Source organism: Anguilla rostrata, chromosome 13 (assembly GCF_018555375.3).
Source record: "Anguilla rostrata isolate EN2019 chromosome 13, ASM1855537v3, whole genome shotgun sequence".
Taxonomy (NCBI): domain Eukaryota; kingdom Metazoa; phylum Chordata; class Actinopteri; order Anguilliformes; family Anguillidae; genus Anguilla; species Anguilla rostrata.
Genome location: NC_057945.1, coordinates 22,248,540 through 22,268,779, shown reverse-complemented (window position 1 = coordinate 22,268,779; position 20,240 = coordinate 22,248,540). Strand labels below are relative to the sequence as shown.

General features: G+C 49.1%; 1 protein-coding gene across 4 annotated transcripts in view; it reads left to right on the top strand.

Moving 5' to 3' along the window:
• The window catches only part of tasora (transcription activation suppressor a), a 31,357-nt gene extending 11,466 nt beyond the window's left edge, over positions 1-19,891 (top strand). For 2 of the 4 annotated variants that reach the window (XM_064306395.1, XM_064306394.1), the window contains exons 10-23: positions 2,206-2,309; positions 2,488-2,591; positions 2,766-2,838; positions 2,959-3,033; positions 4,073-4,783; positions 6,301-6,617; positions 8,033-8,150; positions 8,631-10,039; positions 11,373-11,495; positions 11,966-12,125; positions 14,865-14,973; positions 15,456-15,634; positions 17,132-17,290; positions 17,705-19,891. In XM_064306395.1, the coding sequence (XP_064162465.1) occupies positions 2,206-2,309; positions 2,488-2,591; positions 2,766-2,838; positions 2,959-3,033; positions 4,073-4,783; positions 6,301-6,617; positions 8,033-8,150; positions 8,631-10,039; positions 11,373-11,495; positions 11,966-12,125; positions 14,865-14,973; positions 15,456-15,634; positions 17,132-17,290; positions 17,705-18,936 (4,873 nt within the window). In that variant the 3' untranslated portion in view covers positions 18,937-19,891. Of the gene's footprint in view, positions 1-2,205; positions 2,310-2,487; positions 2,592-2,765; positions 2,839-2,958; positions 3,034-4,072; positions 4,784-6,300; positions 6,618-8,032; positions 8,151-8,630; positions 10,040-11,372; positions 11,496-11,965; positions 12,126-14,864; positions 14,974-15,455; positions 15,635-17,131; positions 17,291-17,649 lie in introns of all 4 variants that reach the window. The other 2 variants (XM_064306396.1, XM_064306397.1) reach the window with 2 other exon arrangements.
• The last annotated feature ends 349 nt before the right edge of the window (positions 19,892-20,240 follow it).

Below are 20,240 nucleotides of genomic sequence, written 5' to 3'. Positions count from 1 at the left end.
TATGCACACCAGGGTTTGTCCTGGCTCAAAATGAGGCTGAGGCGGTACTGTAATCGTGAGCAAATGATCAAATTTACCCCGTCTTGTTTAGGCAACTAGAAAATTTTGGACGTGCTTGGGTGCAAACAAGCTTTTGGCTACTTGACCAAATGCAGAGAACTTGGTGATCTCTGATCATGCACTCCTTGCAAACGGCACAGCAGCTTTGCGCTGATCTTTGGCAGTGCCTTACCCGGGGCGTTGGCAGTGCCTTACCCGGTGTGTTGGCAGTGCTTTACCCGGGGCGTTGGCAGTGCCTTACCCGGTGCGTTGTGTTGATTGCTGATACCAGTGCGTGGCATCCTCGCCGCGTTGTGTTAATTAAAAATGTTGTGTACCGAATTGGTTCAAGGAATGTCTTGTGCAGACAGCACAAAATTTGATCGAGGCTCTATGCAGGAAAACCCTACACACACACACATGCACGCAGAGGACCATGACAAATGACTGTAAATGTGAATATGACAATGAGTTTAAAGGCAGACTGCATTTTCACCTTGAAAATATTATGAAGCAACCATGCTCAGTCATTACTATGATGCACAGGAAATCTGTCTGTGTAGTGTGTACTTCTGCTCAGTCCTTGCTTGTCTGGCTGTAGGACATTTCTGGGCGTGGCCCTTTTTCCTTTTTGTGCTATATCCGAAAAGCATGTGCCCAAAATAACAAGAGGAAATGTGAATGGATTGGCTACAGTGAGTGGTGCGTTATCAGCTGGGTTTGTGCTAGAGAGATAGGATTAGCTGCTGGCTGTTACAAGCTAACCAAATTCAGTTATGTTTGGCAGCGTTAGCTGGCCTGCCATGATGGCCTGAGAATTTGGTGTTGGGCTGATATTTTACAAAGTAACAACTTGGCTCGAGAATAAGATTTCAATCCACTTCTCTTTGGCTCATATGGGCTAGCTAGCTATCGTTAGCTAGGTGATAGGGGAGTCCACCAGTCGGCAAATCCAACTATCCCAGATAAGTTAGGTGTTTTTTCCGAATACAACTGCATTTCGACTACTTGCAGGCTAATATCCTTTGTCGGAGCGGCGCTTCACTAAATTCACATCTTAGGTGAATGTGCGGTCTTGTGCCTTTGTTGCCACGTGGCATTGGGTGGTAGGCCGCAGCCTGGAGCTCTTCCAGGCTCTTCCCCAATCTGCTGAAGGTGGAAGGCGGCCACCCATGGAGCTACTGAGAGAGGGGTATGACTTCGCTGCCATAGATACATGAAGATAGGCTCTGCAAAGATACAAAAATAAATCAAATAAGAGACAATGAATTGATGTGTCTGTGCGTATGCGCACCTGTGTTACAGAATTTTCCGTGCTTCCACACAGGCTAGAGATGACTGAAACCCGCTGGTGCTGTGCTAGCAGTGGCTAGCGTAGGTTTGTTCCATCACCACTAAGCTAAAGATAGCCACCCTGTAACTTTGCTGCGTGTGACAGTGAAGTGGGAGTCCTTGCTATCTGATATGTCGGTTGGGCATTTTGGCATACTTGTGACTGTCTGACTGGTATGAATGCAGCTGTTGCTGTATTTTTGAAAGAGATGTGATTCCAGCAGTCTGCAATACGATTTTACAAAGCTACCGCTACCTGAGCAGAAGACCTCGGTTTGTTGTGTCGGTGCGTTAGCTGCATCATCTCTTGGGTGTAGGTGGGGTTAAGAATGGTGTTGGAGACGTGTTTGATTGTAAACACGAGAGCGAAGCAAGGAAAGAAGTCCTGCATAGTACACCTCTAATGTATTTCATTGTGACATTTGATTGTGCACACTACAGAAAATGTTTCATTTTTCTGCATACCTACTGATGGACTCGTTTTTCTGAATACTTCTAGCCTGTGTTCTATTAGTGCTGACCTGCTTAAGCCCTAAAATATTCTACGGTCATATCACAAATGAATTTCATTTTCAACAGAAAAAGATTTTTTTTTGACAAGTAGAAATTGCATTTAAACTAGGTAGTAAATCAAACTGAATATTTGTGCAGGCTTTTTTCCCTTTGTGCTTGATGAAGGTCATTAAGTACAGTGTGAGCCACCACTCTATTTATGAAACTAAAAAAAAAAAGAAGCACTCTTTGAACTGAGGCGTAAGGCACCGTGTGCATGTTGCATGTGGCTGCGGAACCTCTGCTGTCCCGCGTTGAGTTTTTTTGGTTTTTGTGGTGCAGTCCGGAGAAGCTTGAGATCGGCACGGTGATGAATCTGGAGCAGGTGAAGAGAAAGATCCCCACAGTGCTGTTCTCCTGGGACACCTACACTGGAGAGCGAGAAGGTGAGGCGCCGCTCATTACTCACCGCGCTGTGCGGCTGGTGGTGTGCAGAACAGGGCTTTTCATTTGTATGTGGTGTCTCACCTCAACCACCGAATGCCGCACGGTCTGCTCTAGAGTTGTTAAACATTTTTAATGTCCCTATGACAAACCTTGGTTGTGTGCGTATGTGTGTTCCAGTGCTTAAAAGTGGGATGTACTGCAGCTTGTTTGAGGTGGTGGATAAAAGCAAACATGGCAACAGCCTGACGGCCCTGCTTCAGAAGCTGGAGAGGGAGAGAATGGTGAGTGTCTCTGCCCTTGTGATGTCATCACCGTTTGTCCCTGACGTTCAGCTGTGGATTCAGCGCAGGGTTACCTCTGATTCGCCTGAGAGGCTTTTTAAGGTGTGTACGACTGGCACTTTCCCACCCGTTAAAGGGCTACAGAATGACTGCTGTTCCATCTCCGCTCTGCAGGTTCTTGTCAACACGTTGCTGGATAAGGGCTTTCTCTTCCTGCTGTCCTCCACTCAGATGGTCAATTCCAACGGTACGTGGCCCTCTCTTCTACTGTGAGGAATGAGTTGTGTGTCTGTGTGTGTGTCTGTGTGTCTGTTATTATTTTTTTGGCTCTGTTCTGATTTCACGCGGATGTTTCTCTGCGTTTCAGAAAGGAGAGGCGGCTGGACGCGATGCCTCCAAGCGCTCTTTGTCTTTCAGGAGTCGAGAGGAGTCACAAAGTTCAGTAAGTACAGCTCTACATTTAAAAAAAATAATCATTATGCAGTCAGGAACTATTTTGTTACATGGGACACAGGGCTGTTTTCTGAAATAAATTTAATATTTGTAGAAAATATATCAGAGATAGTTTTAGTGGGACTTACTGGAAGCCCCATTCACCACTTCCTCTGGGCGCATGTAAGACAGTTTTATATTAATTCCCATATTATTTGGGAGAATTGGATTACAGCACATGTGCCACAAGTGAATACATATGTGAGATTTTTGCACAGCTGCCAAACAATGTGCTGTATTTGCTATATTTAAATTATATTTAATTAAAGATTAAATAAAACCTTATGGGCAAATGTTGACTGTATATTTACCATTTTTGGTCTTTAGTTTTAAAGACCTGTAAACCTGGGAAAGAGTGACCCACATTAAATTGTCAGTGAAACTCCACCTTTTATACTGACAGGAGCTAAATAGCTACGCATCAGGGAAACAGAAGATTGTGGCCAAGATACTGTGGCTTAGTTTGTTTTGTTAGCACACTAGCTAACACCAGTTCATTGACTATAACATAAATGTAACCAATAAAAGGAGGCATTTGGAACAATGAAATTCCTGGTTCTCTCCTGTCATTACTGCTAACGGTAGCATAAAGGTAGCTGTGCCTGTGCAGTAAAACCCTGCAGTGATTTATACTGCACAGACTGCACACAGAGTTGTGGGATCAATGGAGACTTCCATTCCAGGGGAGTAGAAATTGTCATTCCTTATCATTTTGTTCTCTTTACTAGGTCATGCAGTGTAAATTCATAGACTGGTTATTTGCTTGGGTTGCCAGCTGTACATGTGTACTTCCTTTGGTCACTGGATATAAATCCTTACAGCAGGGTTCTCAGCTCTGTTGCGTCTGAAAGTCTTTCCTGTCTGTCAGCATCCAGTTCAGGCCTTACGTGCTGAAATGCACCAGAACGAGTGGAGCTGTGTACTGCTTGCCTTGGAAGTATGGAGGGCTGTAACCCTTAGATTTGTTTCTAACCTCTCTGTCCCTAAAGCCTCCAAACGGCCCACCGCCCATGAGCCTCTGCAGCCGGACCCTCAGCATCCCATAATGCCCCAGCTGGACACCTTCATCCCGGCGCTGCACTACGCGCTGATGAAGGTGCGGTCCAACCCGCCGGCGGATCTGGGCGCGGGGGTGGAGCGGCAGGCGCGGGACTACCTGAGCGGGCGGGACGACGGCAAGGTGCGGCTGTACTACATGAACGAGTACAAGCAGAACCTGGACGAGCGGGACAAGCTGCACCCCGCGCCCAAGCAGAAGCACAACCTGGAGGCCTACCTGCGCTCCTACATCTACCGGCCCGACGTCTACCTGCTGGCCGTGGTGCAGGCCCGCGAGATGGTGGAGAGCCTGCGGAGGGCGCCGGAGTACAGCCCCGTGTCGGACTGGGAGGGCTCGGACGGGCAGGGGCCCGGGGCCGCCTCCGCCGGGGCCGCCGCCCAGGCCAACGGGGCCCACGGGGCGCAGGCCGACAACGACCCGGAGAAGATGCGGGAGCTGCTGAAGCTGATCCAGATGTGGAAGAGGAACGAGGGGGAGGCGCGGCAGGTCGGGGAGGCGCGGGACGGGAGGGAAGGGCCGGAGGAGCCCGTCTGGGAGGCGCGCGGACTGAAGAGGAAGCTGGAGGAGGAGGCGGCGGCGGCGGCCAGCACCTTCAAGTACCTGAGGAGGGCCTCGCTCGACAACGGGGAGCACAGCAGAGGTAAGGCCGGCCGGGGAGAGAGGGGCGTCATTGGAAATCCTTCAATATATAATTATTTTTTTTCCTGGAAATGTTATGGCAAATGGTCTCATAACCAACTTCCATTGAAAGAATCTGGAAAAATTGGAGAAATTCAGGCTCAGATTATTGATGTGAACGATATGTGTTCAGGACTTGTATTCTGGCTCTTGCTTAGCGGAGTTAGTTGACATCAGTGCTTTAGGTGTATTACGCGTCTGCTCGCTTGTCTGGGAATGTTGGCCAAGTCTGCCACTTAAAATAAACCGGGTGAATGGACTTTCATGTTCTCGTATGTTGTAGTAACTCACTCTGGATACGAGCATCTGGTAAATTAATGTGCTGTAACATTAGTGGCTGTTTGTAGATTAGTTCTACCTGAAGTTGGGTAGATTTTCAGTTTTTCAGTGGAATTTTCCCATGGGAATTTTGCCTCTGCAACATTTAGATTTTTATTTATTTATGAGCGCACTAGTTTTAGTTTGGATCAGCTCCACTTTTAAGATGACTCATAGAGGGCGAATCCTGCTCTTTAAACATACCCCTAATCCGTGGATTTTTTGGCATAATCCTTTGATTGTGTTTATTCAAAGTTCCACGAACAAACATTCTGAGCTCTGGCTGCTCCAATAAGAACTTCAGTACCCAGCAGCAGCAGTAGAGCATCAGTGTACGGCTTGTGCTTTACTCATGTGCACGCTGGGAAAGCGAAGGTCTTCCTGTGACTGCTATTCACCTCAGGGACAAGTGCTTTCACCAGGGAAATTGCTGCTGGTACATTTGGTCAATGCAGGTTCACTAGCGAATGTACCAGACATATTGAAGCTAAATGCATCACTTTGTTTGCATGTAGGCATTTTTTAAGAGTGCACATTTTGGCTATTTCAGCATGTGCTTACGATTTTATGGATTGAATGCTTTTGTTCAACAGGGGTGTTATGTCCATGCAAATGGTATATCTTTATTGTAGATATGATGTATCATAATTTAATTTTGGTCTACAATTGATGTAGGATTTTGCCTAGGTATAATGATATAGAACAAGTTAAAAGAATGTTAAGCAAGATGACAGTTAAAATTCAAAGCTAGAACCCATAACATTTTGAAAGGCTGTTTATTTGTCTTGAAGATGATATTTCAACTGATGATGAAGAAAAGGGGTCAGAGGCAATGTTAAAAAAACAAAACAAAGAAACAAAAAACATTAATTTCCGCAAACTGCAAGACTGAAGTGTGGTGCATGCAGTGTACGCAGACACTAAGTATTTTGAAAATAATTTGTCAAAATTTAAGCAGCTCTGTAGGCTAAAAGAGTTTGTGTGTGCTCTTGTGCATTTGTGGGTGAATTATAGTAATGTGTTCTGGCAGTGGGTGAGACTAGGCACTGTGTCCCTGCGTCCCTGCTCTTCCTTATTGGCCTCGTACTGCACCCCATGTCCTGTGTGATGCTTGATGAGCGTTACAGTGAACCCAAACAGCACTCCTGTCCCCTCTCTCAGAGGAAGAGGGCCGGTCGCCCCCCTCCCTGTCCGCGGTGATGAACTGCATGGGCATCCGGGACACGGACCTGCGGAAGGACCAGACCCACAACACGTCCCGGCTGATGGAGATGCTGGCCACCCTCAGCAAGGCCAAGAGGAGGTCCAGCGCCGGCCCGCCCGACGGGCCCATCAGCCCCGAGGGCGGGGCAGGGGGCGGGGCCCGGGAGGGGCCCGAGCTGAGCGAACCACTCCGCTACGACACCATGATCAAGCTGGACCTCCCCAGCGGCTGCGACATCGACCTGCGCGACCAGGCAGGCGAGGATGACCTGGAGGTACACCCCCCTTTCCCCCCCCCTCGCCCCCCCCAGCACCTGCGTTACTGTCAACTGTTAGTTTTGTTAAGACGTTTTGTCAATATTAGGTTATTATTAGCAGGAACACAATGATCTTTGTTGCGAAGATTAAAGAAAGAAAAGCACCCAGGTTGAAAGATGTACTAAAGGTATTCTGAACTGGAAGTGAATTTTCACATCTGCAAAGGCAAGCTTCACAAATTGCAGCAGTCAATCTTTTGCTGGGACCCTGGAACACTGCATGGGATTTTAGTGTAAACGTTGTTTTTCAGGGCTGTTGTACATTTTATGGTGGGTGATAAATCACTACTTTTGGATTATTACAAGCTGAATCTTAATGTGCATTTGTTCCCTACCAATGTGACGGGTCATAGAATTAATTTGGTTACATAACCATCCTGTATACTGACCTCGTGTTGGAAGCACATCATGCCAAAATTCAGTCAATGAATAAAAATCCTTTTTATTGCTAAAAAAACAAAGACATAATTCTTGATCAGTTAACTTATTTTTTTCCAACACAGAACCTTTTCTTTAAAAAAAAGAAAAGAAAAAAAAGCAGGGCAGTTGATGTAGGTGGATAACTTTTAAGCTACATATTTCTAATGTTTTAAAACTATACCATATCCAACTTTAATTGTGTTCTGTTATTTTGTTAATGAGGGAATCTTGTTTGATATAGCGTGTAGAACTATCTCAGTCAACCCATGGAACCGTTGCTAGGCAATCGCTTAGACAACCAAGCAGCTGTTGATTTTGAAAAGTCGACCTCCTGTTGACCTGCCTGCCTAATTAGCCAGGCATGTGCAACACGGTGGATGCAAGCTAAATTTAGTTCAACAACAAACATGTTTAAAATATTTTGAGAGCCAGTACCGCACAAATAGTTTTTGTTCATTGTGAACCAAAACTAAATTGTTGGTGCAAAACTAGAAGAAGCTCCTAATAAAACATTTTAAAAGATCAGATGTCTCCATGTAAATGAAAGTCCTGGTTTGGCAGCCCAGCCCAAGGACACAGTGTCCGTGTTTGACCCAAATAAATGATTGCTGTCTTATGCCGGATACTCTCTGCTGCTGCCTTTTCAATGCACCTTGGTATTTTATTGAAGAAGAGATCAATTATTATTTTTTGAACCCTGTCTTTACTCTGTCCCAGACACAGAGTAGGGAGAGGGGAGGAACACAACTTGAGCTCTTCTCTAATAGTGTGTGTGTGTGTGTGTGTCTCTCTCTCTCTCTGTCTGTGTTTGTGTGTGTGTGTGTGTGTGTGTGTGTCTGTGTGTGTGTCTCTGCGTGGTGTGTGTGTGTGTGTGTGTGTCTCTGTGCGTTTTGTGTGTGTGTGTGTGTGTGTGTCTCTGTGCGTGGTGTGTGTGTGTTTGTGTTTTTGTGTAGGATCAGACTGCTGGCAGCATGAGCAGCCTGGAGGTGTTCAGCCCCTGCTCCAGTAATGAGCAGCGCCGGGGTGGTGATAATGAAGGACAGATGCCCTGGTTTCTCATCCCCATAACCGGTATGACCATCGTCCCAGGAAATGACATCAGTGCCAAAGGAACAAGCGCTTTGTGGGCTCTTTCCAATTGCTTATTTTATCAGTCGCACATTCCTTTCAGTTCATGTGACCTTTTGATAAGGAGGTTATGTCAGTGGTCCTTGCTTTATGCATAGATGAAGCTGCATGGAACGGTGACTAAGCATACTGTACATGTTCTTTCTCGAACGCCCAGAACGTTCTCAACTTTATGAATTATAAAAGCTCTATTTTATCTATATGCTACACAGTTCAAAAGCTTAAACACTCTGCAAAACACACTCCCAGTCTGCTAACGCACGCTTATTGTGTAACTTCTGCCCTTCCCCATCAGTCAGGACTGGCTGTGACTGCACTGGGGTGCAGAAGCGTAACTGAGTGGAGGGGCTCTTTAAGGGCGGCTCTTGAAAGCTCAGTAGATTTGAGAGAAGCTGCTTGTCTGTCCCCCTCCCTGTGCTGCAGGTATAAAGTCGGAGAAGTACTGCCGCAGAGAGGAGGACAACCCCCAAGACCCCCGTTTCCTAAACAACCCGTCGGCGTCCAGCTACAGCGCTGCTGAGAAACCCCACACGTCCCTCTCCCAGCCACCGGAGGACAGTTACCTGACAGTCGGAGGGGAAGTGGAGGAGATGGAGGTGGAGGAGGAGGCGGCGGCGCTGGTGGAAGGGGGATCGGAGCCCCTCTGCCCCCTGGGCCGGGACGCCCCCCCCGGCACGCTGGACGGCATCATCGACGAGGCGCTGGGCCACTTTTCGGTGGGGATGCGGGACATTCTGCGGGAGGGGCGGGTGAGCTACAGCCCGGAGCCCACGCCCATCCCGCTGGAGCAGCACCAGCAGCTGTGGGCGCCGGGCGTGGCCTTCTCGGAGTACATCTCGCACTACACGTCCTCCGTCCCCATCCACGGCTACGTCACCACGCTGTGCGAGCAGATGAGCTGCCTCGCGCGCCCCAAGGAGAGGACCGCTCCTGCAGACGCGCTGGCGAACCGCCCGGGCGTCCGGGACACGGACCTGCGCAAGGACCAGACCCACAACACGTCCCGGCTGATGGAGATGCTGACCACCCTCAGCAAGGCCAAGAGGAGGTCCAGCGCCCCTGTGCCTACTGACACACCTCCTCACACATCTACTCATGTCCCTGTGCCTGATCTGACACCTTCTCACACACCTACGCACACCCCTGCTCACACCTGTACTCCTATTCCTACTCATACCCCTGTCCCTGCTCACACCCCTGCTCACACCTCTACGCACACCCCTACTCATGCTCCTGTCCCTACTCACACCCCTGCTCACACCTCTACTCATAGCCCTGTCCCTGCTCATATTCCTGGTGTTCCCCCTGTGCACACCCTGGTACCTGCTCCTGCCCCAGCAGCAGTACCTTCTCCTCACTCTGACCTGGCCCCAGCCCACGTTCCTCTTGCACCTGCCCTTGGTCCAGTGCCTGCCTCCTCCTCTTCCCCTTGCACTGCCCCTCCGCCCGCCAAATCGTGGGACTCCCCGCCCCACAGGCAGGCCCCTCACAGTCTACCTCGCCTCGGCACCATTAAGGACACAGCCCCTCTGACCCCAAAAGCACAGGGGGTCCACAGGAGGCCCCCCCGACAGGATGGAGGCAGGGCCATCGCGGAGGCGGAGCCGGACGGGAAGCACCCCACGCCTCTGCTGACTGAAGCCCCTCCCACCCCGAGCCTTCCCCCAGACTCTGGCTCCGCCTCCGGCCCCGCGGCCATCAGCAGCCTGATTAGCCAGCTGAAGCCCGAGGTGTTCAGCAGCCTCGTGGAGATCATCAAGGACGTGCAGAAGAACGCCGTCAAGTTCTACATCCACTCTCAGGAGGACAGCGCAGTCTGCCTCGAAATCAAGGTATCGCCTGCCGCCATACCATAACAGCACGCCTTCCCCCCCCGCCCACCCTCCATACCAATAATAACACCAGTAATAACGCAAATGTTAACACACTTTAAACTACATTGAGATGTTTATGTTGTATCAGAAACAAAACGCTATGGTTTCATTTCAGTTGCTCGACTTTGTTCCCACTTTGAGAAAAGTACTTAAATCATTTGGCAAAATGCATTTTAGCCGATTTTAACATGAGTTTTGAAAATACCCTCTATCACTGATGAACATTCCTTAACCTTAATATTATGCAATATAACAGAGAATTTTATTTTTAATTTAAAAAAAATATTTTTAAGTATCAAGTGAGTTGATATGAATAAATACGAATTCATAAATAATTGAAACTATATTACTAACAACTCAAACTTAAGATTTCCTGGTGCAGTGTTCATTACACACTCAGAAGGGTCCAGCTGATGGGCAGCAATGTTAACAGGAGAAGATCAAGAGGTAGAAGACAAATATCTTGTGTTGTCTAGCAAGAGAAACTGTTGTAAAACTGCACCACAACTACTGGAAGAAATCAATGTAACTAGAGAGAAACCAGCTTCCTTGACAACAGTGAAATGGCAACGACGATCTGCTGGCCTGAAAGGATGTGTAAAAAAGTCCTTGCTGTATCCTGTTAACAAGAAGAAAAGATTCCAGTGGGCCACACACCATCAACACTGGACCCAGAAGATTGGGAAAAGGCAGATGCACATGCTTTTAGACCAGCAGATCATAGTTGCCGTTACTCTCCAAACTTCACCCCCACAAAAACGCACAAACCGCAGAACAGCAGTGCTGCACTGGGACCAGATCCTTTCCATGCCAGATTCAGTTCTTTATTCTCAAGTTTAATACATGTCCAGTGAATGTCAATAATATCAAAGAGTTTATATTAGCAGATTCATAGCTGTGCAGATGTTGAATTATTCTGTTATTCTGTTATTCTGAATTATAAGTGTCTGCAAGTAAGATGTATGAGCCTGTTTACCACATGCATTGATTACATTTGCATGTGGGGTTCTCTGTAGTGCAGCAAAGAAAATCCATCAGTCTGCTTGACTGTCTTTGTCCTTAGTGAACCTCAAAAAACTGAGTAATTAATTGCTTTTGTTTGGGATAAGATGGCGAGCATTTTACTAAAAGCGTCTGATTTCGGAAGTATTCATTGCGAGTATTCTTCATGTGTGCGTTCGCATTTTATGATCTGAAAGAGAGGGCCTGTATATCTATGCTAAACCCTAAAGGCAGCTGTCAGAATGGTTGGGAAGAGTGATGATTAGAATGTCTTTATTGTTGTGCCCAGGAGTACCTGATAAGACTGGGAAATGTGGAGTGCAACCCTCAGGCCTTCCTGGAGAGCAAGAACAACCTAGACAAGCTGCTGATAATCATTCAGAACGAGGACATCGCTGCTCACGTCCACAAGGTTGGAGAGATTTATTTAATCTTTTTTTTTTATTTTCTATTTACCCAGGAGAAAAACAAACATTTGTCTAAGAGTACCTGGCCAACGGTGTACACAAATATGAATCACTAGAGCATACACTAGACTATGAAAACAAGGGAGGAGGAGTTCCATGAATGTGTGGATGTCGATGTTTCAGAGCTCACCAGTACCAAGTGTAAGATTAGTGTAGATTTATTTATTTATTTATTTTTGTAGCATTCTGTACTTAAAATTTCAAGCTGCTCGCATTCTAGTCTAGATGGCGCTTATTGAGTTGGGGAGCCTGCAGGTACGTTTGTTTTATGCTGCACTGTCTCTTATCGCTTGACAGTCTCTTCATCGGTGCTGGTGAGCTGTACAGCACAGGAATCTGTCTGTGGAAGTCTTACACCCCAGGCAGTCGTAGGCTTCTCTCCATGCTGGTGCTGATTCATTGTGTTTTGCGGCAGATCCCGGCGCTGGTGTCTCTGAAAAAGTTGCCGGCGGTGAGCTTTGCTGGAGTGGACAGCCTGGACGACGTGAAGAACCACACTTACAACGAGCTGTTCGTGTCCGGCGGCTTCATTGTGTCTGATGAGTTTGTGCTCAACCCAGACTTCATCACTCACGGTGAGTCTGAATCCCCAACCCAGACTTCATCACTCTCAGTGAATCTGAATCCCCAACCCAGACTTCATCACTCACGGTGAGTCTGAATCCCCAACCCAGACTTCATCACTCACGGTGAGTCTGAATCCCCAACCCAGACTTCATCACTCTCAGTGAATCTGAATCCCCAACCCAGACTTCATCACTCACGGTGAGTCTGAATCCCCAACCCAGACTTCATCACTCACGGTGAGTCTGAATCCCCAACCCAGACTTCATCACTCACGGTGAGTCTGAATCCCCAACCCAGACTTCATCACTCACGGTGAGTCTGAATCCCCAACCCAGACTTCATCACTCACGGTGAGTCTGAATCCCCAACCCAGACTTCATCACTCACGGTGAGTCTGAATCCCCAACCCAGACTTCATCACTCAGGGTGAGTCTGAATCCCCAACCCAGACTTCATCACTCACGGTGAGTCTGAATCCCCAACCCAGACTTCATCACTCACGTGAGTTGCAATCCCAACCCAGACTTCATCACTACAGTGAATCTGAATCCCAACCCAGACTTCATCACTCTCAGGAATCTGAATCCCCAACCCAGACTTCATCACTCACGGTGAGTCTGAATCCCCAACCCAGACTTCATCACTCACGGTGAGTCTGAATCCCCAACCCAGACTTCATCACTCACGGTGAGTCTGAATCCCCAACCCAGACTTCATCACTCACGGTGAGTCTGAATCCCCAACCCAGACTTCATCACTCTCAGTGAATCTGAATCCCCAACCCAGACTTCATCACTCACGGTGAGTCTGAATCCCCAACCCAGACTTCATCACTCACGGTGAGTCTGAATCCCCAACCCTGACTTCATCACTCACGGTGAGTCTGAATCCCCAACCCAGACTTCATCACTCTCAGTGAATCTGAATCCCCAACCCTGACTTCATCACTCACAGTGAGTCTGAATCCTTCCCAGACATCATACATATTATGCAGTTTGAAATATACAGTTTTGGCCTTCAACAAGCAAACAGTTTATTCTGGAACTTTCTGGCTGATCTGAAAATGATTACTGATCACTGTCTTGCCAGCTGGGATGGCTAACTAGCTTGATGGCTTACCAAATATTTTTGATGCCACAGGGTCCAGCGATTTGCACAAATACTGTTAACGTTGCACCTGGCTGGTCATTCAAAACCGTAACCAACGGTGTTAATAGCTCACCTAATGGCATAGACAGCAAGTCTGCTTATCTTGAAAATGTCTGGTGAAATATCCAGTTTTACAGTTAATGTCAGTATGGTCAACTGACACATTTGGTGTGTGATCAGCTGTCCTTGACAGATTTAAGATCAGGAACTGTACTGCAACTTCTGTGGTAGCCGAATGGAGGACTGAATCAGGACCTGCTCATAGACACGCTTGCGTCTTCCTCCGTAATGCTAGTGGCAGTGTTACTTCCTAACCACCGGATGTCACACTTCGTTTTTCCATTTCTGCATTAAATTTTATTTGAGGCTTTATTTATATCAAATCAGTTTATTTGGTGGTGTAAATCAGTCCTGGCAAGGTATGTAGGCCCCAAGGTAAACAAGTTGAATGGCGGTTTCTATAACAAGTTGGGAGTTGCCTTGTGGATCTCTCTCATCCTTGGACAGTGGTCTCTTAAATCTGCCTATTCCGACCTGTAGGACGGTCCCTGTTGCCGATGCTGAGAGTAGTGGGTGCCACTGCTCTTGTGTGAGGGAGGTGCTGAATGGTTTGTGGTATTAAGCAGCTGTGTAGTACTGATCTTAAGCCGCTGTTTAACATTGCTTAAACATGATTAAGTATTCTCTAATATAACGTGAAAAGGCAAAACAGGACTGAGTGCAAGGAGTGCCTTTTAATTAACCCTCTTCCATCTCAGTCGTTTTAGCGAGGCTACTGTAGCTGACTGATAAATATTTGATTAGCTAGCGTTCAGCTTTCTGTAATGGGGAGCCCAGTACACTCTGTGTCAGCACTGCCCTAATCTATAACTGCTCTCCTGTGCTGAATGCCTGCAGGAAAGGATGACTCTTCCCAGTAGGGATCTGTCCTGGGTAGACTCCGAAGGACCATCATTGACGTTGGCCGTCTGTCGTTTTCAGGATCGGCCTATGAGTGAGGGCACTTAGCCATTTAAAGGGGCGAGGAGAGGAGTGCCAGGACTTGGAATGTTGAAGCTATCGGGATGTTCATTTGGAGCCAATAAATTATATGCTCCATCAGCAGTCTCAAAAGAGTAGTGGTCAGACATAGTAGAACTTTAATTGCAATGACCCAGGGGAAGTTACTAACACACTAATAGAGACAGACATGCAGTATATTTAGTTCTCTGAAGTATTCAGACTCCTTGGTTCTTTAGATCCCTGCCCCTGGAGAACGGTGCTTCCTAAATCCCCTCGCCAGTTCTGCTTAGCCCATCTGACCGGAAAACCACGACAGGGCACCAGAGGGCGGGTTATATTAGGCCAACCAGCCGGCTTCCTGACAACCATTACAGAAGGAACTGCAGTGCAAACTGAAGTGCAGATCAGGAGCCCGAATCACTCCTGTTACAGCCCTTAAGGAGCAGAGCGAATGCTCTCCCTGCAGCCCCCCCGCAAACCCCCCCCCGCAAACCCCCCCGCCGGCCCCCCACCCCCCCCCACAGGCCCCCCTGCTCGTGAAAGAGTTAGTGCTGCACTGGCTGAGAGTGACTGTGCTTGTGCTCTGTTTCCTGCAGAGAGGCTGCTCAGGTTCCTGAAGGTGCTGGAGAAGCAGAGCAGCCCGGAGAACCTGTGGCAGTGGAAGGTGCACTGTAAGACCCAGAAGAAGCTGAAGGAGCTGGGCAGGTCAGCGTGCTGCACTGTGAACACACACTACTGAGCTGGGGGCTGGACTCTGCCTGACTCATGCAAAGATCCGGTCCCTATAACGACCAGTTGTTATAAAGTCTATTTGTCTGAACTCGTGCTGCATTGAGTGGGTGTTTTCTGGCGCTGTGTCTGTTCTGTGTCGATGGCAGCAGTAGCCTGCAGGTCCACCGGGTGGTGCTTAATTGGCTGTAGCGTCGCCTGGGGAGGGAGGGATTTCGGCTTCCCGTCCCTCCCCAGTGACCCCCTGCGGTCTGCCGGGCGCCCTCACTCCGCCTGCAGCAGCCACGCGTTCATGTCCTGGGGACGTGTCGGATTTGGGGGGACGTGTGGGGCAGATTATTTAGAAAAGATTGTGCTTTGGGGAGATGGTTTACAGTTTTTTTGGTTTTGTGTGTGTGTGTGTGTGTGTGTGTGTGTGTGTGTGTGTGTGTGTGTGTGTGTGTGTGCGTGTGTCTCAGGTTGAACAGCGATGCTCTGAGCCTCTTGACCCTCCTCACCACCTATCAGAAGAAGCACCTGGTGGAGTTCCTGCCGTACCACGAGTGTGACGCTCCCTCCCGCCACGCCCCCGATCTGGACTGCCTGATCCGCCTGCAGGCTCAGCACACCCAGCACCGCCACATCCTCTTCCTCACAGGTAACTACACACACACCCAGCACCGCCACATCCTCTTCCTCACAGGTAACTACACACACACCCAGCACCGCCACATCCTCTTCCTCACAGGTAACTACACACACACCCAGCACCGCCACATCCTCTTCCTCACACACACACACACCCAGCACCGCCACATCCTCTTCCTCACAGGTAACTACACACACACCCAGCACCGCCACATCCTCTTCCTCACAGGTAACTACACACACACCCAGCACCGCCACATCCTCTTCCTCACAGGTAACTACACACACACCCAGCACCGCTACATCCTCTTCCTCACAGGTAACTACACACACACCCAGCACCGCCACATCCCTTCCTCACAGGTAACTACACACACACCCAGCACCGCCACATCCTCTTCCTCACAGGTAACTACACACACACCCAGCACCGCCACATCCTCTTCCTCACAGGTAACTACACACACACCCAGCACCACCACATCCTCTTCCTCACAGGTAACTACACACACACCCAGCACCGCCACATCCTCTTCCTCACAGGTAACTACACACACACCCAGCACCGCCACATCCTCTTCCTCACAGGTAACTACACACACACCCAGCACCGCCACATCCTCTTCCTCACAGGTAACTACACACACACCCAGCACCGCCACATCCTCTTCCTCACAGGTAACTACACACACACCCAGCACCGCCACATACTCTTCCTCACAGGTAACTACACACACACACACACACACATCCAGCACTGCCACATACTCTTCCTCACAGGTAACTACACACACACCCAGCACCGCCACATCCTCTTCCTCACAGGTAACTACACACACACCCAGCACCGCCACATACTCTTCCTCACAGGTATCTACACACACACACACACACACATACACAGCACCGCCACATACTCTTCCTCACAGGTAACTACACACACCCAGCACCGCCACATACTCTCTCACAGGTAACTACACACACACCCAGCACTGCCACATACTCTTCCTCACAGGTAACTACACACACACACCCACACCCAGCACCACCACATACTCTTCCTCACAGGTAACTACACACACACACACACACACACACACACAGCACCGCCACATACTCTTCCTCACAGGCAGCTACTCATTTGCATGGTACACACGAGACCTGGGTCTAGCAATGGGCAGAATTTCAAGTGCAGGTATTGGCAATTTGTATTTGCATGTGTACATTACATTGCAAAATACACAATCTTATGAAAAACAAGTACAGTTACATGCATTATATTTTGTTCTGAACATTAGTGAAAATGGAAGTTTCTTTTTATAATTGTATGCAATTCACACGTGTTAATACATCTACAGTAATATACCACAGAGAATTACACTCAAAAACACAGAGCAACAGTCGGTGTAATTTTTGATTGGCAGCCGGCCTGTACAGTGTATGGTAATTGTTTGATTGGCAGCCAGCTTGCATTGTGGAAGGTAATTGTGATGCGTTTGATTGGCAGAACGGCGGTTTGAGATGTTCCCACACTACTCCAGCAATGGCATTGTGATTGCAAGCATCGATGATGTCATGAACAGCTTCCACAGCCTCATTGGTTTCCATGACAACTCAGAAGAGCCACCTGCCTCTGACAATCATTCTCCTCAGACTCCCCCTGCAGGTCAGTTCAGTCCAAGTTTGAGTGCATCGCTCAGCTCTGCAAGCACTTTGTATTTGAGAAATGCGGTTTCAGAATTTTTTATATTAACATCCACAGCAAGGATGGGGTGTGTTGTAACTTCAGAAATTTGGAATGTTTTCTGAAATGAGTGCAAAACTAGCCAAAGCCTATCCTACATCATTTTGCCATTCATTAACATTCACCCTTGGCTAATTTAATCAATCCAAGTCTAGTGAGCCTGTTTGATGGGATCACAGAACGCTGAAGGAAATGCATTTCCACAAGCTTACTGCTGCTTTCTGCATGAGCCGTTTTGGTGTCATTTCATTATCTAATGACTTTTTCTGTGCTGCATGCAGTCTTAAGCAGAGGAAATACTCACTGCTCATGCAGCTCTGCTCTGGTCCCCCTCAGTGCTGAAGGACGAGTGTGTGGAGGAGGAGGACATGTCTCTGGACTCTGAGGATGACGCCCCCGTGATCGAGGAGCCCAGCGCCCAGAGTCAGGAAGTGGGTGCGGAGGGCGTGGCCCAACAGCCCCCCCTGCCCCAGATCCAGGAGTTTCGGCCACCCCTCCCCGAGCAGGAGCACCTGTCCTTTCTGCAGGCGTGCTCCGGGGAGGGGCCGAAGCCGCTGGACTTCGCGGCGCTCAAGTCGGCCATCTCGCAGTTCAAGGCCTCCAGCCAGGGGCAGCCCCCGGAGTACGAGGTGGGCGGGTCGTCGCCGGGGGCCTTCAACGTCAACCCCCACCAGAGCTTCCTGTGCCCGTCGCTGCTGCCCACGTCCTACCAGGGCGCCGGCAGGTACGCGGGCCCCCCGCCGTATCCCAGCTCCCCCTGCAGCGTGACCCAGGAGCCGGCCCTCGGCCCGGGGCAGGACGACGTGCGTTCGGCCGCCGGCCCGGCCCCCTCCCAGGACAGGACGAGCCACGCCCCAGGGAGCACCGCCCTCGGCCCCCAGGGCCTGGTTGCCACGGCGACCAGCGGGGCGGGCGCGGCGCAGCACGGCTGGGGCCACGTGGGCGGGGTCAGCAGCGCCTGCGGCACGCCCACCAGCCAGGACGACGGGGCGCTGGGTCCCGCGCTGGAGGCCCCGCGGGGGAACAGCGCCTCAGGGACTCCCAACAGCCAGGGAGGGGCCACGCCCAGCTCGGCCGGCTTCAGCGCGCAGGGGCCCGCCAGAACAGCCAACCCGGCGGGCGGCAGCACGCCCAGCAGCCAGGGCAGCCAGGGCAGCCTCACCCCCGTGCCCAGCAAGGTCGCGGAGAAGGCAGCCGCCCCCACGCTGGCCCCGGCCCCGGCCAGAGGGGGCGCTCACGGCTCAGGCCTGCTGCCCTTCCCCCACGGGGTGGGCAGCGTGAACGGCAGGGGGCGGGGGGGCGGACCGGGTCCCGTCCCTTTCGACTGCTCGTGGGGGAACGGGGCCGTGGGTTACAGGGGACTCCCTCCCAGCAGGTCCAGACCCAGGGGCTGCAGGGAGCTGAGGGGCGGGCCCTGCATTCGGGGCTTCCCTCAGGGCAGGGGGCGGGGCCACCCCGGCGCCTACTACACAGACTTCACACAGGACACCTACCTCTCCTGGGGGGAGGAGCATTGGTCCCCGGGGGACGGCTACGGCACTCACAGAGATGGCTATAATGGCTGGTGAGCCAGCATTGAATGTACATAGTTAAATCTTCAGAGCGCTTTAAATGGGGAAAAAAGAAATGACTCACAGGATCCCTTGTTTTCTACCAGAGAGAGAGAGAGAGAGAAGAGGAAAAAATGAAAAGATACAGGCCAGCCCAGTGTCCTATTGTCTGGTGGATGCTCCTCATGTTTCAAAAATCTTGTTCAGACCACTAAATTTGTAATTGCCAAGATTGTTTTATTGCCTTCAAACGATTCTGTTGTTATGTATTTGTTTTATGTTTTTCCTCCCAGTCTCTGGGGGGTGGGGGTGTGCACAATGTGTCATCTCTTCATCCTCACACGGCTCAACCAGGTGATGTTGTCGGCTGCTGGTTTTTAATTTTATTTTTTTCCCTTTTTAAAAAAAAAAAAAAATACTAGGTTGTTCAAAATTGTTGGAACTTTCTATTAAAACATGCCTGTATCAAACCTCTGGGTTTTCTGTTGGACGCTCCAGTTCATGTAAGGGCAGACTGGCCTGGATTCTGTCAGTTGAAGGTGTCCTCAAATTTGACTACAAAATAAATGAAGTAACACGCCCTGTTTACATAGCACATGCAGCTGACCATTTGGATTTCTTCATGTCCAATAACTGCAGATCTGGATAAATTGAATGCACATCTGATTCCTTTAGTTTAAACTAGTCATCAAATACGACTTGAGTCACGAAAATGGAAATATAACATGAAAAGCATGAACGTTTTTTTTATCTGCAACATTTTGAGTTCAGTAGTCACAAATGTTACCTCATGAAATTGTTCATAGAGGGGGAAAAAAACACTAAATCTAAGTCGAACTTGAGGACATGGGATGGATGGAATGCAGTCCAGTCTAGTCTGAAATGTGATTATGAGTGAACGTGCATTTCCAGTGAGGGGGTTCAACATGTGAAGGGAAGAATAAAAGAATTACCAACAGCTTTGAAACACAAACCTTTTTAATTCAGCGGTGTTTGTTTCACTTAGGTTGCTGCTATTGATTTGTACTCTAAACACATTTTTACTTGTAGAACGTGCGCTGAAATACCTCTGCTCAAAAGAGTGTGGAGAAGGAAGAGATCGCATCGCAAACACGTCTTAGTGACACTAGAAGGGATCCCCACATTAAAGGTATGTTTGCTATGGACAGGACACTGGTTGTGCTCCTGTCTGTAGGACACTTCTGTATTTTGTATAACATTTCAGGAACTCTTTGTTCCTTAATCTTGATAGGAAAAGCTGGCGTTGTTTTTAGTAAGTCATCTCATGTTCAGTACTTAAGGTTTTCCTTTATTTCTTTGTG